The sequence below is a fragment of the Mytilus californianus genome, unplaced genomic scaffold (assembly GCF_021869535.1).
Source record: "Mytilus californianus isolate M0D057914Y unplaced genomic scaffold, xbMytCali1.0.p SCAF_6, whole genome shotgun sequence".
Lineage (NCBI taxonomy): Eukaryota > Metazoa > Mollusca > Bivalvia > Mytilida > Mytilidae > Mytilus > Mytilus californianus.
The window spans coordinates 107,235,669-107,261,623 of record NW_026262712.1 but is presented as its reverse complement, the minus strand read 5'-3'; the positions used below and the strand labels follow the sequence as shown (position 1 = coordinate 107,261,623).

Below are 25,955 nucleotides of genomic sequence, written 5' to 3'. Positions count from 1 at the left end.
CTAAGCCTTGATGCCTGAGCATCCAAATGTTTGATGAAATTTTTACAAGATAACTTAATCACTATATATTCTCAAGTGTACCAAACCATTGAATGAACTAAAGGAATGATCAGGGCAGCAATGTTGTGTTCCAACATTGGATGTTATTTGTGTTTAAGGCTTGCAGTGCTCAGTGTAATTTCTTAAACCCATTACCAGATAAACTACAGGAGAATTTTGAAATGCCCATCACAGAATGTATTTAAGTTTTGTCAATAGAAGATATTGGAGTAGATTTAAATAAGCTGCCCAGTTAGGATACATTGACTTGTTAATAAACCAGGACTAAAGATTGTTGCTAGCAAGCTTTAATTTAGAATGCTGATGTGTTCCATATTCAATGATTCAGTTATTATACCAAACTGAACAATATAATTCAACAGTATTTCTGTTTCTGTTAAATGTGTAAATGAATTTCTAATCGAATCAGTCAGTAGCTTCATTAGATCAGAAACTACAAACTTGCTGATGACTTTATGCATGGATGTTGTTTATTCTGAATGACCCAGATACATTAGCCTGATTGTAACAATGCTATATATATAGTCAATAAATTTCAAAGACAAAACCACAGACAAATCTCTACTGTAAAGAGAAAAAAACTGGAAAGTCCACACATTAAAATCTGTAAAGCTATTCACACTGATGTTTTGAGCCATTAGAAAGATATTTTACCTGATTTTATACATATTGATCAGGCATTAGTTTATATCTGTCCTAAAATATGTTAGACAATGGGGAGAAAAAAAAACGGATAAAAAATCAATGCAAATTATGCTCACAGTAAAGTTTTATTGATTTGGAAAAAATTCCATGTCATCAAAGGGTTTTTTTTGCATGATTATTCTATATTCTTTTTTCGATGTAGTGATAAGTTTGATTGATCACAAATGCTCAATCTATTCCTATAAATTCTTAATTGGATAGTACTTAATTGGATACCTTGATTGAAAATGATTGAGTCAAATTTTTATGAAATTCAAAATAATTTATCACAGATCTTTGTTGCTAGATTTGAAAAATTTCTTTCCAAGTATAATTTTTTAATGTGTTTACATACTTAGTTTTTTTTTATGAACATACAACTGATATTCTATTCATTATTCATTTTGACATTAAAAGGGAGATCACTATGATAATCATTAGATGGGAAGTAACTCTGTTTGTCTTGGGAGGAAATCTAGTTGGCTGGCATTTCTGAAAAATATATTAAAGCTGTGATTAATGCTTTATATACTATTTAACTTAGTCATTAATTAACGAGTGCACTCTGTATTTTATTATTGGTAAATTAATGCAAATAATGATGAATAAAAAATTAGCATAAAATTTTATTTTGTCTGATGCTGAAAATAATTTACAAAAACATGAATTGTGATATAAATCATTTATAGATAAACTTTATAACATCTACAGTTTTAATTATTTATTTTTTATTTTTGAGTCTTTAGGATATAAAATGGAATCAAGTCATTTGACATTAAAGCGATGCTCACAAATGTATACTAAAAGAATTTCAAATTTTTTTTGGTGCTGCAATTAGGATTTTTTTCATGTTTCGGAATGGATTCCAGAGGCAGATCTAATAGAATCATTCATATTGATTGAGGCCCCAAGTAGAGTCTTTCATATTGGTTGAATATGTTTAGACCTTACTTTTTTGGCTCTCCTAATTCATTGCATAGTGAAGAGTCCAAAGTTGTCAACACTTAATGTTTAGTTTTCTGATAAGGTTTGTTTCTGAATAAAGCTTGTTGTACACAAATGTGAATATATTGTTGCATTAGCATCAATATAAATATAAGAAGATATGGTATGATTTCCAACTAGACATCTACCTACCAGAGAACGAATAACATAGCCATATGTTTTTACTTTCAAGCAGATAATGCTTCAGTCACTGAAACTATTCTTGGAATATTAATTTTTTTTTTAATTAGCTGCAAAAACAAGATTCAATCATACATCTCTGACTTCAAATTAAAATTGTACTAATGTTAAGTTTTCTGATTATGAATGAAGAACATGTATTTTTATTGTCTCGCCTTGACCAAGTCAAAAAGCGAGACTTATGTATGCTGTTTCAAATGGTGTCAATTTTGTGGTCAACAATGTATAAGTTTGTGATTAGGTCAGTTTACAGGGAACCACTAGTGGTAGGTCAATGATATTTGGTATGCAGTTGTATTAACATTGGCACATCTCATTTCCATGGAGACTATTTGGCCCTGCCCCCTCAGTCATGGCCTATTGACTTTTAAACTTTTGCTTACTTAACATTTATTAGTTTGTGATTAGGTCAGTTTAAGGGGAACCTGTGACTAGTGGTAGGTCAATGATATTTGGCACATCTCATTTCTATGAAGATCATTTGGCTCTGTCCCCTCAGTCATGGTCTATTGACTTTGAATGTTTTGTGTAGCTTATATGTTAAAGTTTGTGATTAGATCAGTTTAAGTGGAACTACTAATGTTAAGTCAATGAAAGTATTAGCATTTGCGAGTCTTCTTTTCCATTGAGATTATTTGGCCCCACCAATTATCAAGATTCGTTGACTTTGAAACTTTTACATTGTTCACAAGTTAATGTTTGTATTAAGGTTAGTGTTTAGGAAACCACTTTTGATAAGTCAATGTTATTTGGTCAGCAGTTTTATAAGCATTGGCATTTCTCATTTCCATGGAGATTATTTGGTCCTGCACCTTAAAGTTATGGTTCATTGACTTTGAATGTTTTGCATAGTTTATATGTTTAGATATTTCCATTTTTGATTAAATTGCATTATACTATCAAAATTACAAAAAAGCTAGACATATCTCTATGTCAACAGTTTATGAGTTTTATGACTGTTAATCTGAAATTATGTTAGAAAACATCTGAATATCTCATTCAAAAAATTACTGTGAGAACTAGGTAAGTTAGGTTTCATTGAAAAGCTTCCTTCCTAAATGCTACAGTCCATCAACTTGTTGTTTTCTATTTATTGCACAGCAGGAATAACATTGATGTATTCAAACAGTTTTATGATCACTTTCTATACAGTGATGTGTGGGAATTTTTCCTTTGATTGTCTCTTTAAATGTTGTGTTTTGTTGTCTTTGCCATGCAACCATTTCTATTATGAAAAAGTTTTGAAATGTTTCTTAGATGATTAATAGAACCTATCTTAAGGACCGGTAGTTTTGGAATGAACTTTCCTTGGATATTGACATCCAATGATCCGTATTCTGTCAAACAATGTGTCCACCAGTACAGACCATAGTTTAGCAAAGAACTGATGATATATAAAAGTACATTGAAGCACCTTTTTTGAAAATTGAGGCCAATTTGCAAACTAAGAAGACATTGCATTCACAAAACATTGTGCACAGACTCGTATGAGTGAAGGCTATGTCTGTCAGTCTATTTGTTTTGGTCTATGTGTCCAACAAGTATTTCTGTCACACTTTTTTCATATACTACTGAACAGAATTACTTCATATTTTGTCAGCAGCTTGGCAGTGATAAGTTATAATGTGAGCTTACATTTTCAGATGTGGCAGACACTTACTTCCTGTTTGTGGATACTTAGAATTTTTCAATATGTTGAATGAACTTAAATTTTTTCTACTATTGATCAGAATAACTTCATATTAAGTCAGCAGTTATGAGTTGTAACATGTGATAGCTTTTTTCTAACTGCCAGACGCATACTTCTGGTTTACCAAAACAGCACATGCATTCTTGTTAATATTTTCAAGAAACCCTTATTTGGTATGAGGTTTTCTGTTACACACAAGTTTTCCTCATAGAAATCAGTGAAATTTTAAATGTTCAGCTTGAAATATAAGGACCACAGGAAGTAAACAGCATCATCTTAATGGTGATCAGATTTAATAGAATATCCAATGCAGGTGCGGATCAAGGATTTTGAAAAAAAGGGGAGGGGGGAGGAGGGGTGACAAGCCAAAGTTTGGAGTGAGAGTATTAAAAAACGTACATATTTATCATATATGAAGCTCCTTAAAGGGGGGGAGTGTGGCCCCCTACCCCTCTAAATCCACCGCTGCAATGATTTGAAATTTCACTGGAGAATATGCATAGATGTCTGATGCTGATTTAGCTGAACTGTTACTGACTGACACAACATTAGTCATATTCTAGTGGGAGATAAGTAGGTACTACCTTTTTATAATTAGTGTCAAGATCGAACAAGATTATTTTTCTCTGTGTTTACAAATAAACAGCTGTTCTTTTCATTATATTGTCCTTAAGAGATTAATTATATGATGTTTTTACATGATATTAGATTTTTGATCAAGTATATAGGCTAATTGATGCTGTAGCAGCATAATTTATGGAAAGTGTGTCTATGTTATACATAGATCCCTTAAAAGACCAGTTCTAATACCTTATATTTTTTTGTTGTTACTTGTCTTAATTTTATAGAAATATTTGCCAGTGTATGGATACAGGCAGCAACAATCATCAATCAATTTGAATGTCTTGTGACAACTTAAGATATGGAATATTGATTTTAGAAGTTGTTAAATTTTTATTAGTTGGATTTTTATGAAATGTATGAAATGTATCTGGAGTTTCAAGCTTTGTGGAGTCCTAAGAAGTAAAGCCCTAAGAAATAGCCATTTTAATAAATTGCAAATTATTTTGCTGAAGGAGATACTAATACATTAATTAATGCAACTGAACAATTATGGCTCTTGCTCAGTATTGAAGTTTGTTAAACAACAACATTAGAAATTTATGTGTCTTCATTTGATTTTACTAGAACAAAAATGCATATTGTAGACGTCTTCACCTTTCCAACAGAATCAGTGAAAATCTCTGCAAATAAAAATTTATCCAAACTTCCTTTGATAAAACTTACCGATGATGAAAATTCCTGAGCTATGCATAAATTTATCAAGCTCATCTCTCACTTTTGATAGCATTACAATCCTTAATTCAAAAACATTTAAAGTTTATAAATTACCTGTGTTAAGAAGCTGATTTTTAAAGGTAGCAGGAAATTTGCAGACTTCAGAATTATCAGCTCTTGTCTCGTTTACCATGTGTTGTATATTGCAAAACTTCATAAGTGATTTTTCCTTTGATCAGGTAAATTATATACAAGTGAATACTATTTGTATATCGCTGTAAATTATCTCACATTAATTCATAAATTTATAGGTTTTAGCAGAAATGGGGAAGACAGCTTCATCTTGAAGATACCTTCCTGTATCTAATGAATTAGAAATATTATTTAATCATTGAAGTGTTGTCTGTGTAAACCATGTTTTTTATTGAGTATCAGCCAAATAAGATTTGGATCTCCCATGAAGATCTATCAACAGATATTAATAATTTATTTTTTTCCTATCATCAATGAATCTTTTTATAAGATCCTTCAGATTGGAGATTTTCATCCTGCATAAACTTTGTCAAAAATACTTTTTTAATGTCTATTTTCTTCCATGTTCTATGACCTAAAGTCTTTTAATTAAACAGATGCTGGTTGTTTGAAGTTGTATGTTTTCATGGGAACATGGAAATGTCTTACTGCTACATGTTTTTCATGTTTCTTGAAATCAGTTCACATTGTAATTTTTCAAACTTGTTTCACTAGGCTATAAACAAATAAACTACTTATCAAAGGTAGACAACTCTTACCAATTGCCAAATTATCATTTGTAAAGTACATTTAGAAGCCGATTACGAGTTTCCTTTGAATTGCTTGTAATGCAGTTGATGCATACATGATAGAGATATTTTATTTAACAAATATTTATATAATGCAGATAATACATGCCACGTTTCTGTTCATGCCAATGATAAACTAAATGATTTGTGATGTAATATTCATAGCAGGATTTTGTTCGTTGCTGATAAAATAGTCTAATGGGATTCCATGTGGAAGATTTCTACAATTATTATAAACAACTGCAAACAATGTTTAAAAACTTCTCATATTCTTAAGAAAGGTGTTTTCACAAAATACTTATAAACAACATGTAATAAGTTAATGCATTTTCATCACTTCACAAATTTCATTAATCTTCATGGTAATAGAAAAAAGGGTTTTTAAGGGCGCATTTTTTATGATTGCAACATTATTGCATTTTTTCATTTAAATGCAATGATAAGTATATTTCTTGAGTCTTTTGTTTGTTTTATATTATGGAATTTTTTTTCCACAAATTTGAAGAGAAATCACTGTTGAATCACTGTTGAAATGTGTGGAGTGGGTTCCAGTTGTACTGATTAATTTTTTTTATTGTCAGGACTTGCGAACAATGCTTGACCTTAAAAAGATTTACATTTGCATTTGTTTGTCTGTAACCAAATGTGTTCAGATTAATTTCTTAGAAAAAATGCAGGTATATCAATGATATTTCACCACTTCCTATATTGTGCATGTTGACCTGAGTCACCTTTGGCTACATTTCACTGTTGAGTAACTAATTAATTTGGTGATCATCAGGTTTCTCAGGAAACCTTAATTTTATTGTGTGAATTATATTTTTGTATTGTGTTTTTTCATTTATTAAGCAATGTACATTTGGGGTTATATGAATATAATTGTTTAATCAATTCTCTTAAATTGTACATTAAAACCTTATAAAACTATACCTTTGGGACTGAAAATTCTGTTCTTCTATTCACTTTATTTACTATATAAAGATTTCAGTTTACACATGTTTCTGATATAAGGAAGGTTTGGTTTAGACAATTTTCAGTATAAAACTATGACCTACATTTTATACTTAGGCCATTTTAGTAATGTTTGACACTTTTGATCCACATTGTAGATGGGTATATTAGTGAGGTCTCGCCACTATAAAACTATGACCTATATTTTATACTTAGGCCATTTTAGTAATGTTTGACACTTTTGATCCACATTGTAGATGGGTATATTAGTGAGGTCTCACCACTATAAAACTATGACCTACATTTTATACTTAGGCCATTTTAGTAATGTTTGACACTTTTGATCCACATTATAGATGGGTATATTAGTGAGGTCTCGCCACTATAAAATCATTTATATTGTTATCCAGACAGAAATAGAAGAACAAATGGTCAGTTACAGTAATTGTTAATTATGATATTTTAGGAAGTGGAGAAATTGATGTTGTGGTCAATATTAATTTGTTACACTGGACAGTCATCAGTAACTAATTTGTCAAGCTGGACACTGGTCAGTTCGATTATTTGATTAGGACAAACATAACAGATTGTCATATTGAATTAACGGATGATAGCTAAGTGAAGTTGATATTAATAGTCTTTATAATTGTTCAGATAAAGCTGTATAGCTTCTTTTGTCTTAATATTGAAATAAGGATGTGGTATTATTGTAAATGAGACAACTTTACATAAGAGTCCAAATGATGTGGATGTAAGCAACTATTGGTAACCTTACTGCCTTCAATAATGAGAAAAACCCATACTGTATAGTCAAAGTCCTCCATATGATAAAATGTGAAACAATTCAAACGAGAAAGCAAATGACAAAGTTTATGACAAAACAATAATTGAATAACAAAATGACAGACAAAAAAAACAAATTAAGACATTTCTATCCTTGTGCCATTCCATGATTCTAGGTTTGGCTTTGAGAGAGGGGATTTGCATGCAGTGAGGAGTTTGGGGTAAATGAAGGCCCCAAGCAGTGCTGAATTTATAGGGGTGCACCAGGTGCCCCTTAAATTTCAATTATACAATACAAAACAATACAATATTTTTATTTTTCCAAATTAAAGGGTCCATTAAGAGCATAACATTAATAACAACATGACATAAACATTACAGAGTGATTAAAAAACATAAAATGATAGTTCAAATGCATGAGGAAAGGGTCAGTGGTCAAGGGGAGATAGTTTTGCTATTTATTATATTTTTGTATTCTTGGCCAGAATTTGATAAAATCTATTTCAAAATACATGTATGAAGCTCAGTATCATTCATTTGTGCTCATTTACATCTTCTTTAAAACATTACTAATGTATTAAGCATAATTCAATTATCAAAATTGTAAAATGATCTTAATATTCACTATGATACTAATGATGATCCTGTCCTAAGGCTAACTGACATGTGTTATACGATATCAAGTAACATGTAACACGATTCTTTACAACAATAATGTATTAATGTTATATTAATACCTTGTCTTTTCATCTCAGATGATTGACATTGAGAAATGTATGCTTGTCCATTTGGCCGGAAATAACGGAATAACCAAATCCTGCCTCTTGTTGAATGTCTCATTTGCATATTCTGCCTTGGATTGCACATTGGATATCTGTTTTTGTTGGTAAATTGTAACATGGAATTTCCAAGATGAATTAAGAAAATTGTAGTTTTATGTGATATTTTGATAGAATAATGGAATTGTATCTGGTTAGACATGTGGCTTTGAGACATTTATAGTGAGTAGAAAGACAATCTTGATAATTAGTTATTTTCACTGCTCACTTCACATGCAATATGATAATCAACATTATTACTTCTATTCTTTTCATGTGAAGTGGAGGTCATAAATGATAAAGAAATGTAAATTACTGTAATAATATGATATTACTGTCACTTGATTGTAAGTGTTTCTCTCCACTTATTGAAGTTCATTCAAAATTCTGACCAAATTTCAATTTGTTTCATCAAATCAAACTGTTCAACTGCATGGTCAGAAATTTTACTAAACTGCTGTAGAAGAACAGCAGTGACAACTTGGTCAATGTTAGAAGTGTGAAGAATAAAGCATATTTACAGTCCTATTAGTTTATGGCTACTATCAGTCTGTTTATAATTTATAATTTCTATTAAAAGGGGGGGGGAGGATAAAAACAATTTTTTGTGGGGATGCAATTTTTTTTCCTCAAGATTTAAGAAATTGTCAATTTTCCAAAGAAAAATTTGGGGTCACAATTTATTTTGCTAATTCTTTGTATATACATGTAGTCTTAAAACAGATTTACAAAGTATTGCGCAACAGCACAGTGTAAGCAAGAAAACAATTCAAATCATATAACCAATTTCAAGTTCTTTGACTACATTTATTCTGTGTCAGAAACCTATAATGTGTCAAATATCTAATTACAATCCAAATTCAGACCTGTGTCAAGCTTGAATATTGTGTCCATTTTTGCCCCAACTGTTCAGGGTTGGACCTCTGCGGTCGTATCCAGCTGCACTCAGCGAAGCAGTTTATGTGTTTGTTTAATGTCACAAATATTTGAAATTTTATTTTTAGCATAGAAAATTGTTTAATATGAAAATAAAACATTTGGAGTAGTCATCAGACAATATTTACTTTTATTTTTTTGTTTACCCATTTTCCCAGTTGAACTTAAGATTATTTATTTTTATTTGATCAGATTGTGTTTTATATTCAAATAAAAGGCAGGAAAATACATTATATTATCAGTGAAGATAGAATCAGTTATATAATGTGTTTATCATAACATTCACATAAAGAGTACTTTGTGTTGTATTTTAATTTAATGGCATCATGATTCTCTGCAGGATTTTATCATATTTCTGTAAATGACAAACAAATCAGCCTGATGGAACCCTGAAGCCTATCACTTTACTTTGAAGCAGTGTAGTTTCTGAACATTCTCTGTGGAAATTACATTTTTTATGATTTGAAAATGGTTCTAATGTTCTGTTGTATTGTGGTTTAGTAATGGTATTCTTGATTGCTTTGAACCGGCTGGCTATGGCTTGAACTATACTTAAAATTACTTTTTATTTATCATTACACATTTTGGCTTATGGTTACTAAATTAAGAAAATCGAAGTTGCAAAAAAGCTTTTATTTTTTTTTATTATGCCCCGCCGTAGCGGAGGGGGCATTAAGTTTTACCCTTGTCCGTCTGTATGTCCGTACGTACATCCCAAAATTGGTTTCTGTTCTCTAACTTTAGTTTGCCTGAACCAAATGTTATGAAACATATACACAATGCTTATTACCACAAAACACAGATCAAGTTTGAATTTTGCTGGCATCACTTTAACCGTTCTAGTGTTATGCCCCTTTACAAATGGAAAAATGGCTAAACTTTTTGTTTCCGTTCTCTAACTTCAGTTTGCCTCAACCAAATGTTATGAAACGTATACACAATGCTTATTACCACAAAACTCAGAGCAAGTACAAATTTGGGTAGCATCACTTTTACAGTTCTTGAGTTATATCCCTTTATATCATTATATGCAAAGGGGGGGGGGGGGGGGGCATCATCTGTGTCCCATGGACACATTCCCCATTTATTATGAGAAATGCCAATATCTAAAATTAAAAGGTGTGAAACAGCTTTTCTAAGACCAAAGCAAAGGAAAACAAATGCAATTGTTCTTTGTTTGTGATTACCATTTTTAAAAAAGTGATTCAAAAGTATAAAAGGTTCCAAAAAGCATCCAGTATCAGGAAGACAATAAAAATTATTATAAATAGAAATGGATGAACGATATGCTTACTTTAGAATCCTATTATGAGTTTTAAATATTGCTGTAAGTTTAGTCAGAGAACTACTTTATACTGGTTTTTTTCAATATATTCTTTAATGTCTAGACTTGGCCAGTATACAGTAAACTGGGTATACTCCAACTTACAGCCAGTGTATTCTATCATGTTTAACAACTTTGATCTAATAAACAGGATTGATGAATCTTGTTAGGATGAAAAAGATTGAACTGTTTACACATTGGTAGTTAGAATCGAGTGAGGCATCCTTCAAACAAAATGAAAAAAAAAGGTGAGAATTGATGGATAAGTGACAAACATGTCACAGATAAAATTACTGAAGATTTCAAACAAATTTTTTATGCTGATTCATTACAGTTTTATATAAGTCATGTAAAAGGAATCCTTCTTCCACTTTTAAGATTCCTATAACAAGGAATTTCTTGTATCTTGCAAAGATCTGCAAGTAAGTCAACATGGCCGATGTGTCACACTTGTTATAATATTTATTGCCATTAAATGACATTTTTTATACGGCCGCAAAAAAATTTTTGTGGTCGTATATTGGTATGACGTTGGCGTCGTCGTCGTCTTCGTCCAGCGTTGTCGACGTCCGAGACACATTGGTTTTCGCACTCTAACTTTAGTTTAAGTGAATGGATCTTTATGAAATTTTACCACAAGGTTCAATACCACAAAAGGAAGGTTGGGATTGATTTTGGGGGTTATGGTAATAACAGTAAAGGAATTAGGGGCCAAAAAGGGGCCAAAAATAAGCATTTTTGTAACTTCCAGACATAACTTGTGTGTTAGTGTATGGATCTCTCTGACATTGTACCACAAGGTTCCATATCACTAAAGGAATGCTGGGATTGATTTTGGGGGTAATTGCCTCCAAATTTTAGGAATTAGGGGCCAAAAAAGGGGCAAAAAACAAGCATTTTTCTAGTTTCATGACAATAACTTGTGTGTAAGTGTATGGATCTTTCTGAAATTGTACTACAAGGTTCCATATCACAAAGGGAAAGCTGGGTTTGAGTTTGGGGGTAATTGCCCTAAACGTTTAGGAATTTGGGGCCAAAAAGGGGCCAAAAAACACATTTTTTTCTAGTTTCCAGACAATAACTTGTGTTCAAGTGTATGGATCTCTCTGAAATTGTACTGCAAGGTACCATACCACAAAGGGAAGGCTGGGATTGAGTTTGGGGGTGATGAATCATAATGGGGGTTCAAAAAATTTGGGGGGGGGGGGGGGATTTATTTTTTTTTCCTTTTTTTTCTTTTTTTCCTTTTTTGTTTCTTTTAAAATTTTCCATTTTAAGTTGGTTATTTCTGATTTATATTTAAAATCAAATAATAATGATATGGTAGGAGATACACACCAAACAGGATGTGTAAATTATTATATAATAAGTATTGTGCAATAGCAAGAAATTTTCAATTGCACAGTATTGCACAATAGCAAGAAATCTTCAATTGCACAGTATTGCGCAATAGCAAGAAATCTTCAATTGCACAGTATTGCGCAATAGCAAGAAATATCCAATAGCACAATATTGCGCAATAGCAAGAAATTGTCAATTGTACAGTATTGCGCAATAGCAAGAAATATTTAATAGCACAGGATTGTGCAAAAGAAGATACTTCCTATAAATTGCTTATTTCTTGACCAATTTCAATGGGGTTTTATTCTTGATTTCATGGGGTTCTTTAATATGCTGAATCTAACCGTGTATTTAGTTTTTGGATTTTGGGCCCCGTTTTTAAATTGGTCCACATTGAGGTCCAAAGGGTCCAAAATTAAACTTTGTTTGATTTCATCAAAAATTGAATTATTGGGGTTCTTTGATATGCCGAATCTAACTGTGTATTTAGATTCTTAAATTTTGGTTCCGTTTTCAAATTGGTCTACATTAAGGTCCAAAGGGTCCAAAATTAAACTTAGTTTGATTTTAACAAAAATTGAATTCTTAGGGTTCTTTGATATGCTGAATCTAAACATGTATTTAGATTTTTGATTATGGGCCCAGTTTTCAAGTTGGTCCAAATCGGGGTCCAAAATTAAACTTTGTTTGATTTCAACAAAAATTGAATATATGGGGTTCTTTGATATGCTGAATCTAACCATGTATTTAGATTTTTGATTTTTGGGCCCCGTTATCAACTTTGTCCACATTGAGGTCAAAAGGGTCCAAAATTAAACTTTGTTTGATTTCATCAAAAATTGAATTATTGGGGTTTTTGATATGCCGAATCTAACCGTGTATTTAGATTCTTAATTTTTGGTTCAGTTTTCAAATTGGTCTACATTAAGGTCCAAAGGGTCCAAAATTAAACTTAGTTTGATTTTAACAAAAATTGAATTCTTAGGGTTCTTTGATATGCTGAATCTAAACATGTATTTAGATTTTTGATTATGGGCCCAGTTTTCAAGTTGGTCCAAATCGGGGTCCAAAATTAAACTTTGTTTGATTTCAACAAAAATTGAATATATGGGGTTCTTTGATATGCTGAATCTAACCATGTATTTAGATTTTTGATTTTTGGGCCCCGTTATCAACTTTGTCCACATTGAGGTCAAAAGGGTCCAAAATTTAACTTTGTTTGATTTCATCAAAAATTGAATTCTTGGGGTTCTTTGATATGCTGAATCTAACCATGTATTTAGATTTTGGATATTGGACCATAATAGGTGAATGTCCAATTTAAAATTTTTAAGTTCTTAGACCACATTCAATCTGTGTTAGAAACCTATGCTGTGTCAAATATTTAATCACAATCCAAATCCAAAGCTGTATCAAGCTTGAATGTTGTGTCCATACTTCCCCCAACTGTTCAGGGTTCGACCTCTGCGGTCGTATCAAGCTGCGCCCTGCGGAGCATTTTATTTTAATCTCAAAAACTTAAATAGAGAGGTAAGTAAACAGTAAACAGTAAATGATCATCATTACAAGACATACAAAAATCCAACTAAATAAGATCTTCAAATAAGCAAACATATTGCAATAAAGACAAAAAAAAATATCAAAATGGTATATTTTTTACCAGGTGAGTGATTTATGGTCTGGTGAGCCTCTTGTTTGATATTGTAAACTTTAAAAATTCATGTTGTATTTGAAATATCTAGTACAAAGATAAGAGATTTGTTATAAATTTTATTTTTTTTTTCAATGTAAAAAGAATTGTTTGATCCTTCATAGTTTATAAATGGTATAGATGTAAGCTCTTTTACAAAACAGCCCATACCATAAGAGTTACTAGAAACCTGACATATTGTAAACCTATATTGTAAACCTATATTCAGAGGTTAAACTGCAGGAAGGAGACAGTTTTAATTAGATTTCAAGAGAAGTGACTCAGATATGAAAACTAATTACTCTTGCAGTATTAAATCTACCCCCTCCAAATAAATGTTAAGTAATTATCGAATTATGATAGATACTTCGGTGAGAGGAATTCTGTTGAATGTATAGATATATTTCAGATGTTTGTGATTATTACACAATTATTTTAGAGCATTTTGAGCAGAAGGGAATTTGATGAAACTGAAGACATGTGAACATGCAGACTAAGTGTTTTACTCCACTACCAATAATCATAAAATGTAAAATAAAAGCAGACTTACTCTAATTAACAGACAAAATATTGGCAGTTAAATTGAAGATTTTATGATACAGTAGATATTGAAATTTAACTTGGTAATTGTTTTTGATGCATGTAAATCATTTTATGTCCTACACCTGTTTTCATCTAAAAAAATAATTCTTTTATATGATTGTGAGGAACTTAGAATTATGTCATATTAGAGTAATCTGCATTTCTTTGTTTTTTTTGTTTCTTTTGTTTTTTATTTGTAAATTAGATGGTAATGAAAATTAGAATTACACTTTATTTAAATTTAGAACGCCCTTAATCTTCATCAGGGACACTCAAACCCCTTTTATTGCAGTATTTCTGTGAAATTTGTAGCTTTGTGATCTAGTCATTAATTTATTCTGAAAGGATTTTGAAGACTTTTGATATAAATTACAAGTGAAGAAATATGATTTTGAATATGCCAAGGAAAAAGGTATTGGATTATGCTCATAATCTATGATCCAGTACAGGACTCTAAATATTTGAACAAAACAAAGTCTGATTGATCAGCATCTATTTGCTCATTCAGTTACATTATTGTTTGTTTTAGGTAAGATTTCCTCTTCTTATAGAAATACTTATGACTCATCCAGGTGTACAGAATCATCTATTTGTAGTTCCATTCTGAAACATATGTCTTTAGAATTGATACTCTTATCTCCTTCACAACTGTATCTGGGGTAACACTTTCCAAAAAAAAAAAAAAAAATGAATTGGTACCTTCATCTCTTTCACATAATCTTAGGGTTAATACTTTTTTATCAGCCAAAAAGTTGTCCAAAAAACTAGTATTCAAACAATAGATCATATCTAAGGGAAATTGTGTAGTAAGATTTAAATTTGTTCGTCTTGCCTGAGTAAAGACAGGACTCTTCTGTTTTCAAGCCCTAGTTCCTGAAGCAGTATAACTTATATGATTCATAATAAAGAACATTTTGGTCACATCACCTAGCAGCTGTTTAGAAGCCTGATTGGCTGCATTGAGGATTTGTTTTAATCAGTTCATTATCTGAAAGTGTTATATACACTCGGCTGCTGTGAATGTTACTTTTTATCTTTATTCGATAAAGATGTGATAACTTGCTTATTTGTGGACTTCGTTTCTACACTGTAGAAAAGGAATAAAAAAGAGAGATACAATATTTCTCATTTCTTTTAAGATGAAAATATTGAATCTTAACTAATTTAAGATTTTGGTAAAAGGATTTTTTATAAAAAAGAAAAATTACTATTGCAAACATTTCAAGATAGAAAAAAAATTTTGTGCTGTTTAAATTAATTTTATTTATGGTTCACTGTTGAAATCATGCCTGAAAAAGTTGTGTAACATTTTGGAAGGATTCTGTGCATTGATGAAAGATTGACAAGTTGTTTTTAGAATTGACAAGCGATCACATTTCGGCAAACAACAAATACACTGATGCTTCATTTCTGTTGAATCAATAGTTATAATTCTGTATGCTCTGAAAGATTTTAGACAGTTTTGGAAAGTTTGCTCAATTAGGGATTATAGAACTGTCACTGATTAGAAATGTTGTGTGAGATGGAGATGTTCTCCACAACTGTAGAAGACTCAGTCTGTAATTTGTTTGAGGAAGACTACGATGAGGGACAAAGAAAACATTAAAAGACGGAAATTCCATTAGGCTATGCAAATTGATTGATCGTGGATTTCTTCATGTGTTGAATGGGAAATTGTTGGTTAAATGAATGATTACTGTAGTCTGAACTTCGACATCAAATGCTTCATGCTTAAAAATTCATTGGAAATCAATGGAAAGAATTAGCCTGACAAATAATTAATCCATCAGAATTTACAAATTGATTTGTATGAAACACTTGTTTAAAACAAAAAATTATCATATTTATAAAGAAAGAATTCAAACTTGTGCTTTTGGGCAAAATAAAACAAGTTTTACTCAAATATTGGAATATTTCAAATAAAATTAGTGATAAATTATGCATTTAAGCTGAAGGACTGGACACATGGCGATGAAAAGTCTGCTCATTTCCTATTAATGATATTATTGATCAGAGTCAAGATAATTGATATATTTTATATCACAATTAGGGTTTTTAGGATAAAATATCACATCTACTGAGGAAGTAGAACTACGAATAAAACTGGGGGAGGAATTAATGTTTCTAACATGGATTAAGATACTTCATAATATTCCGTATCATCATCGTTATGATTACACGATAGGTGATTGCATCTTTCAGTGCAGATAGTACAGGACGTGATGTTTTCAGTAAATTGTGAAAAAAAGATTTCTTGCAGATAGAACTTCAGCTGAAAAGGTCTGTTTGTTGATAGTACTAAGGTGATAGACTTTCTGACGATTTTTCTTGAACAATTATTGGTATAGGAAAAATCTTTCTTGAGCTATGGTCAGGGCAGTGTTTTGAAAAGATATTATCATTGTGTGGATGTTATAGAACTTTCGTTTGCATCCAGCTCAGTAGATATTGGAATAAGTCAGTAGGCATTCTTAAAATTGCATTAGAAGTGTTAAGTGTTGCTAAACTGGGGAATTTTCTGTGGTGAAAATATAAGGTGCTCAATGCATCCCTCTCAGATGTTCAGCTCAAGTATGGCCAACCAACAGATGTACATGTATATGTTTACATCCGAGACGGTGGAATACTCTAGCTGTCAGGCTAGTTGTCAAGTGGATTTCTATTACAGGTATGTGGAATATAATGGATACAGTTGAATTTAGTGGCATTTTAGTGGAATTATTTATATACTCCCAGTTGCATTTGAATTTATTTTTGAAGAATCCTGTATAATTATGTAATTACATGAATTCAATTGTCACTCACTTTAAAATTACTCTGATTTGTGTGCTTAAACAAGGCTCCTTAATCCAGCTCTGTAATAGTTAGTTAGGGTCCAAATCTTCAACTGGTTTTAAGATATCTTTTCTACAAATCTGATAACCATTACGAATCTGAATTTTTTTTGATTTTTTTATGCCCCATCTAGGGGCATTATGTTTTTCAGTCTGTGCGTCTGTTCATCCGTCTGTCCCGCTTCAGGTTAAAGTTTTTGGTCAAGGTAGTTTTTGATGAAGTTGAAGTCCAATCAACTTGAAACTTAGTACACATGTTCCCTATGATATGATCTTTCTGATTTTAATGCCAAATTAGAGTTTTGACCCCAATAAGATTTACCTTAATTCTTCTTTACTGAATGGGTGATGATGACCATTGTCCCAGATAGAGATTTTCTGCAAATGATTATTGAACCTGATGTTGTCTGTCAGAAATGTTTGTTTCTTTGCCATTAATTGGTAGAAGAATTTATATGTAACGGAAATGGATTCATGTCCTCAGCATGAGATGTGTTGTAGTAAAGTGCCCACTAATTATTATCTTATATGTTATATGAATTCATACTTTCAGTGAAAAAAAGATTATTGCCTTACCCATTAATTTTACAATGTATTTTAGAATAATTAATTTGACTGAATAGCTTAGCTCACTATTCAGATATAGATCACTGTGGTTTTTATACGACCGCAAAAATTGAAAATTTTTTTTGGTTGTATATTGGTATGACGTTGGCGTCGTCGTCGTCGTCGTCGTCGTCGTCGTCCGGCGTCGTCCGAAGACACATTGGTTTTCGCACTCTAACTTTAGTTTAAGTAAATGGATCTCCATGAAATTTTACCATAAGGTTCAATACCATGAAAGGAAGGTTGGGATTGATTTTGGGGGTTATGGTACCAACAGTTAAGGAATTAGGGGCCAAAAAGGGGCCAACAATAAGCATTTTTGTAACTTCCAGACAATAACTTGTGTGTAAGTGTATGGATCTCTCTGACATTGTACCACAAGGTTCCATATCACAAAGGGAAGGCTGTAATTGATTTTGGGGGTAATTGCCTCAAAATGTTAGGAATTAGGGGCCAAAAAAGGGGCAAAAAACAAGCATTTTTCTAGTTTCATGACAATAACTTGTGTGTAAGTGTTTGGATATTTCTGAAATTGTACTACAAGGTTCCATATCACAAAGGGAAAGCTGGAATTGAGTTTGGGGGTAATTGCCCGAAACGTTTAGGAATTGGGGGCCAAAAAGGGGCCAAAAATAAGCATTTTTCTAGTTTCCAGACAATAACTTGTGTTCAAGTGTATGGATCTCTCTGAAATTGTACTGCAAGGTACCATACCACAAAGGGAAGGCTGAGATTGAGTTTGGGGGTGATGAATCATAAGGGGGTTCAAAAAATTTTGGGGGGGGATTTTTTTTTTTCTTTTTTTCCTTTTTTTTTTCTTTTAAAATTTTCCATTTTAAGTTGGTTATTTCTGATTTATATTTAAAAGCAAATAATAATGATATGGTAGGAGATACACACCAAACAGGATGTGTAAATTATTATATAATAAGTATTGTGCAATAGCAAGAAATTTTCAATTGCACAGTATTGCACAATAGCAAGAAATCTTCAATTGCACAGTATTGCGCAATAGCAAGAAATCTTCAATTGCACAGTATTGCGCAATAGCAAGAAATATCCAATAGCACAATATTGCGCAATAGCAAGAAATTGTCAATTGTACAGTATTGCACAATAGCAAGAAATAATCAATTGCACAGTATTGTGCAAAAGAAGATACTTCGTATAAATTGCTTATTTCTTGATCAATTTCAATGGGGTTTTATTCTTGAATTCTTGGGGTTCTTTAATATGCTGAATCTAACCGTGTATTAAGTTTTTGGATTTTGGGCCCCGTTTTTAAATTGGTCCACATTGAGGTTCAAAGGGTCCAAAATTTAACTTTGTTTGATTTCATCAAAAATTGAATTATTGGGGTTCTTTGATATGCCGAATCTAACCGTGTATTTAGATTCTTAATTTTTGGTTCTGTTTTCAAATTGGTCTACATAAAGGTCCAAAGGGTCCAAAATTAAACTTAGTTTGATTTCAACAAAAATTGAATATATGGGGTTCTTTGATATGCTGAATCTAACCATGTATTTAGATTTTTGATTATGGGCCCAGTTTTCAAGTTGGTCCAAATCGGGGTCCAAAATTAAACTTTGTTTGATTTCAACAAAAATTGAATATATGGGGTTCTTTGATATGCTGAATCTAACCATGTATTTAGATTTTTGATTATGGGCCCAGTTTTCAAGTTGGTCCAAATCGGGGTCCAAAATTAAACTTTGTTTGATTTCAACAAAAATTGAATATATGGGGTTCTTTGATATGCTGAATCTAACCATGTATTTAGATTTTTGATTGTTGGGCCCCGTTATCAACTTTGTCCACATTGAGTTCAAAAGGGTCCAAAATAAAACTTTGTTTGATTTCATCAAAAATTGAATATATGGGGTTCTTTGATATGCTGAATCTAACCATATGTATTTAGATTTTTGATTATGGGCCCAGTTTTCAAGTTGGTCCAAATCGGGGTCCAAAATTAAACTTTGTTTGATTTCAACAAAAATTGAATATATGGGGTTCTTTGATATGCTGAATCTAACCATGTATTTAGATTTTTTAATTATGGGCCCAGTTTTCAAGTTGGTCCAAATCAGGGTCCAAAATTAAACTTTGTTTGATTTCAACAAAAATTGAATATATGGGGTTCTGTAATATGCTGAATCTAACCGTGTATTAAGTTTTTGGATTTTGGGCCCCGTTTTTAAATTGGTCCACATTGAAGTCCAAAGGGTCCAAAATTTAACTTTGTTTGATTTCATCAAAAATTGAATTATTGGGGTTCTTTGATATGCCGAATCTAACCGTGTATTTAGATTCTTAATTTTTGGTTCCCTTTTCAAATTGGTCTACATAAAGGTCCAAAGGGTCCAAAATTAAACTTAGTTTGATTTTAACAAAAATTGAATTTTTAGGGTTCTTTGATATGCTGAATCTAAACATGTATTTAGATTTTTGATTATGGGCCCAGTTTTCAAGTTGGTCCAAATCGGGGTCCAAAATTAAACTTTGTTTGATTTCAACAAAAATTGAATATATGGGTTCTTTGATATGCTGAATCTAACCATGTATTTAGATTTTTGATTTTTGGGCCCTGTTATCATTTTTGTCCACATTGAGATCAAAAGGGTCCAAAATTAAACTTTGTTTGATTTCATCAAAAATTGAATTCTTGGGGTTCTTTGATATGCTGAATCTAACCATGTATTTAGATTTTGGATATTGGACCATAATAGGTGAATGTCCAATTTATATATAAAATTTTTAAGTTCTTAGACCACATTCATTCTGTGTCAGAAACCTATGCTGTGTCAAATATTTAATCACAATCCAAATTCAGAGCTGTATCAAGCTTGAATGTTGTGTCCATACTTGCCCCAACTGTTCAGGGTTCGACCTCTGCGGTCGTATCAAGCTGCGCCCTGCGGAGCATTTTATTTTTTCTGAATTTACAAGTATATTCTTAAACTTTAAAGTGACATGTGTAGCATCAGAAGTGGGTAACCTAGATTTCTAAGAAAGCATCAAAAGCTTGTTTCAAATGAAATATTAGTTCATTTTCTGCTTACTAGCTGTGACAGGAATTTACTCCAGTATTTATATTATATTTCGTATGATTTCGAGGAATTTTCAAATATATGCATCAATAAAAGATTTGGGGCTGTACCATCTCTGGCTCACCATGTTGTTCATTTCATAAATTGATACTTACAACAAAAATGCATGAATTTAGACAGTTGTATGCAATAAACATGTTTGTTCTGTGTTTGTCGATTATACAGATGCACATTATGTACAACAAAGCATCCATTCTTTACATTGTATCATATGATGGATGACAGATATGATAGCTTCTGACTAGCTATGATATGTATGTGTTTGATTTCATGTAAAATATTGTCTGTTTAGTACATAACCTATTACAACTAGGTCATATAGTATGAACCTTAACCGACCTTGAGGGTAACATCAAATTTTCAGTACTGACTTCCTCTAAATTGTTAGGTACTAGAATTTGTAAAATTTTATATGCTTCGTTAAATATTTGTTTTGCATACATGTCAATCCAATAAGTTATAGTTAAAAAAAAAAAAAACAAATGTTTGTGTCAACGTCAACATTCCACAATACCATAAAATGATTTGTTTTCAAATTTTTTTAAAGATGTATGGATTAAAGCTAAATTCAAAATTAACTACACTGAATTTTGTAATTTTGACATGAAAATTTGCCCCCCATAAATGATACTTACAAAAAGATAAAAATTCCTTTCTCCATTCATCTGCAGAATATATTGTTCATATTACAGTAAATACTTATATTAATTACTGTCAGATATTATGACCATGAGACAATACTATTTATATGATTGTTATGTGTAGTTTGTATTGCAGAAGTAAGATTCTGTAAGAATAATAGAGATATTTATCATGGATAATGTCACGTAATTACGCAAACTGTATATACATAAGATAAGATAAGATAAGATATTTTATTTCCAATTATGGGCCCCAAAGGGCATAAACATTACAACATCAATAATTTTTCATAATACAATACAAACAATGAGATAAAAAAAAAAAAAAAAAGTTAAACGAGAACTATTTAAGTTCTTAAAGAATACGTAGATAAAGAATCTATAGTATGTTGTTTTTTTTAATACTAATGCATTTTATTGCAAGTGTGGTTGATATAGATAACAAACAAGCAGCCCAAAAAGAAAAAAAGAAAAATAGATATCCACATATGTATAGTACACAAAAAGTTGGATCAATTAAATATATAATAATTAGCCAAAAAGAAAGTAGAAATTAAACATGTCCATGACTCATCCTGTGTCAGCAGCAAATAGGAAAGCATTATGGTTTCCTAAAGGCAGCTGACACCAGGGGGCGATACCTTATGGGCCATAGGCATGTAAAATGTGTGTAAATGTCTCTTTCCTACCTGTATCAAAAGCAAACAAGGAAGCATCATAGGTAACTTGAATGCAGTTGATACCAGGGGACGATGCCTCAAGGATATAAGAGAACATTTGAATAAATAATATATCTTAACAATTATTTTTTTTTTTTTTAATCGGCTAGTATGTTTGTGATATTCAGATGAATATAATTTTCTATGTCCGATCAAATGTATATACACACATAGATTTCCTTTAACTAATCTTCACTAAGGAAGATGTTTGAATATAAAATTACATATTATTTTAAGTAACTCAACATTTTCTACACTAAATAACCAGATAATTTTGCTTTGACTGCTCATATGATTAAAATAAGAATTATATTGTGCAATACTAGCTAACATACAATTTCTATCATCCTCAAATTTGTTACAATCAAATAGAAAATGAGCCTCATCTTCGACAGTATTGGAAGAACATTTATTACATATTCTGTTAATTCGGGGAATACCCTGATATCTACCTACCTGGGATACAAATAAACATTCAATTAGATATATGATGAGAAAAGGAGCAGATTGTATTGCTTGATGTCCTCATTTAAAAAAGTAGAAGTAATTATACACAGACAATAGTACTTGTAACCACAAAAAGTTGGGCCTGTTTCTAAGATGATGTTTAATTTATCTTAAATTAGGTAATATAGGGGTACAGGTTACTCTGGAAGTCCTGTAAATGGCTTTTCATGTGGAAAACTAAATCACATATTTTATGTGGGAGTTATCTTTCTTAGACCACATTTATATATATCAGGACAGTAAATTAAAGTGCATTAGTTATTAGGTAGGCATTTTCTGGAAAATTAACAGCAAAATAGTTCTCAGTAGAATACTTAGAATATTCAGCTTTATATAATGAAGATAGATGGTAAAAATAATGTGTTCTGGGATTAATAAATCTGATAGATATACTTTGATTAAACACATAGAAAACATGGTAATAAAAAATATATCCATCAAAATTTCTCATTATTAAATCAAGAATTCTAATATCAGTTGGCAATGTGTAAAATACTGCAATTACCATGGGTGTATATTTTAGAAGCTTCAGCATTTTAAGTTGTTGAAAATTTCTTACTCAGCCATATTTTTCGTATGAAGTGAGAGGTTTTACAGGATGCCTAAATGTTTCATTTCCTTTTCGTTATTAAATTTTGAGTGAGAAATTTGGAAGAAAATTGTCAAATCAACATCTATTAGTGAACATTGATTGAATTTAGTAGGAAGAATGAAGAAGGATTTATAATACATTTTGCCTGTAGCGCAAAGATTTAGTATGTTTTTATCCATTTCTGCTGAAATACAGTATCTAATTTAGGCCTAGTCTGCTATAATTTGTCAGGATGATGTGGTACAATTAAGATAAACAGGAACATAATTTACTTGGTAGGTATGTCCATATCCTGTAGAAAATTCAATATCTGTCTAAATTATCCAGTAATAGGTATTTATTATTCAAGCTTCCAAGGCTGGCTTTAATACGCAAAATGTATGTTGTACAGTTGTAATGCATTCTAGTAGGGAGAAGAATGTTTTACTGCATTTTCAATGATTCATGTTAAATATTTGAGAGATATGTCTCAGTTTTTATTAGGGCCCCGCCTAGTGGCAGGTCGCCCTATAGTGATCAATCTGTCTGTCCGTCCGTCCATCCGTCCGTCCATAACAAATTGTGTCTGCTTTATATGTAGAGAATCGTTATAATTTCATAGTTTATACATTTTATACTTGACATGTTTATTAACCAACACCAGAGGGTGTGTCATTGTGTTTATACAACTTCCTAGGTCAAAGTTCAAGGTCAAAACTTAATAAAGTGCTTCATATCAGCCTATCCATTCACATTTTTTACCACACGTTATTTACAGCGGGGCCCACAGAGATCGCTCCCATCTCAATGATGTCTAGTTCGAACTAAAATGAAAAAAAAAAAATATTTCAGTTTCATTTTGAATCAGATTAACCCTGAAACCCCCACTTCTGTTATGTTACATTTTCTCATTTTAAGAGATTTAAACATTTAGAAAAGTGTAAGCAAGGTAAGAGACCAAAATATTGCTATAACTTTGCAGTTAACATGACTTATGTAAAGAGATATCTATTTTAAAGACTGGAAAACTATAAAGATATGAATGATCTGAGAAAAACAAATGCTGTATAAATTATTCTGTTTCTGCAAAAATGAGAAAATGCAGAAAGATATGAAAAAGAAATTACTGAAGAGAAAAAAGAGAGAGAAAGAATATTAATTAAGAACTAAGTTGCATAATCTGACTGTCACAACTGACATAGCCATATATAATATTTACATTTTACATTTTTTATCCGTATCTTTGTTTTGAGGCATGCATGAGGCGACTTTGAAGACATGCAAACTCATCAAGTATCAATTACTTATAAGATAAAACACAGACAATTTCCTCAGACAGTGAGAATATTTCCTTGTAGTCAGAAAAAACTGCCATAACATCTGTTTTGTAATGAAGAAAACAGCTGATTCCACACCCAGCCATGTTGATGCTGATGTCATTTTCATCTGTCTATCAAAGTATCAGATCCATTGATTTGTGGGAATCAATTATTTAGTATCTGTTTGTTTCTAGATATGCACAATACTGCATAATTTGTAATATATTTGTTTTTATTAGCCTTATCTTTTGTAAAAAAAAAAGCTGAACTCAAGAGTATCTCGGCTAACAGATCAATACAGGATTCTTTAATGATTTGTGTTTCTTTGTTGCTGTACAAATAAAAATTTCCACTGCACTTTAATAGCCATTTTTATTTTGAAAAACTAATCATTTTCAAATTTAAAATAAATCCAAAATATTTATTTACCTCATTTTCAATAAAAATTGTTCTTTTAATTTAAATAGAATAAATAAAAAATAATTTAATATGCAATTTTTAAAATGAATGTCTGGCTTTGGGTTTTTCCTTTTACATGTTTTTACACTTGTGTCTAGATTTGATGTCTGTTTCTTTCAAATTTTATTCTTAGCTTAAAATGAATTGAAAAATGTAGTCTTGAGAATTAAAAGGCCTGGAATATTTCTGTTTTATTTTGATCTTTTAAAGACAAAATGAATAAAAACTGATGAATTTGTATGCAAGTTGTCAAAATTGTTTAAAGTGCAAATCAGATATAGTATGAACACTTTTAAATTTTCCAGAATGTTTGTATTACTTTGGAAAAAATACACACCACTGTACATATTTTACTACATATATTTATGTGGACCCTCAATTACAAACCATAAGTATTGCAACCATAAGAGTTTTTGACCAAATTCTTTTTTCTTTTTAGTAAGAAGACAGATAACAACCAGTGGTGGGAATTGTTTGATCCAAACACATCCAGATTTTATTACTACAATGCCTCAAGTCAGAAGACTGTTTGGCACAGACCTACTAACTGTGATATCATACCCCTAGCCAAGTTACAGGTAAGATCCAGGTCAGAAGATTGTCTGGCACAGACCTACTTACTGTGATATTATACCCCTAGCCAAGTTACAGGTAAGATCCAGGTCAGAAGATTGTCTGGCACAGACCTACTAACTGTGATATTATACCCCTAGCCAAGTTACAGGTATTATTCAAGTCAGAAGATTGTTTGGCACAAACCAACTAACTGTGATATTATACCCCTTTTATATATAAGCCAAGGTACAGGTAAGATCATGGTCAGAAGATTGTCTGGCACAGTCCTACTAACTGTGGTATTATACACCTAGCCAAGTTACAGGTAAGATCCAGGTCAGAAGATTGTTTGGTACAGACCTACTAACTGTGATATTATACCCCTAGCCAAGTTACAGGTAAGATCCAGGTCAGAAGATTGTCTGGCACAGTCCTACTAACTGTGATGTCATACCCCTAGCCAAGTTACAGGTAAGATCCAGGTCAGAAGATTG

The 25,955-nt window shown here is 31.4% G+C and overlaps 1 protein-coding gene and 1 long non-coding RNA gene across 2 annotated transcripts in view; both read left to right on the top strand.

Annotated features, from left to right (window-relative positions):
* The window catches only part of LOC127704311 (uncharacterized), a 121,949-nt gene that overhangs the window by 43,127 nt on the left and 52,867 nt on the right, over nt 1-25,955 (top strand). The gene's annotated exons all lie outside the window — the stretch shown is intronic.
* The window catches only part of LOC127704306 (rho GTPase-activating protein 39-like), a 106,319-nt gene that overhangs the window by 27,497 nt on the left and 52,867 nt on the right, over nt 1-25,955 (top strand). Inside the window, exon 3 of the mRNA XM_052208316.1 lies at nt 25,346-25,484. Within this exon, the coding sequence (XP_052064276.1) occupies nt 25,346-25,484 (139 nt within the window). The remainder of the gene's footprint in view (nt 1-25,345; nt 25,485-25,955) is intronic.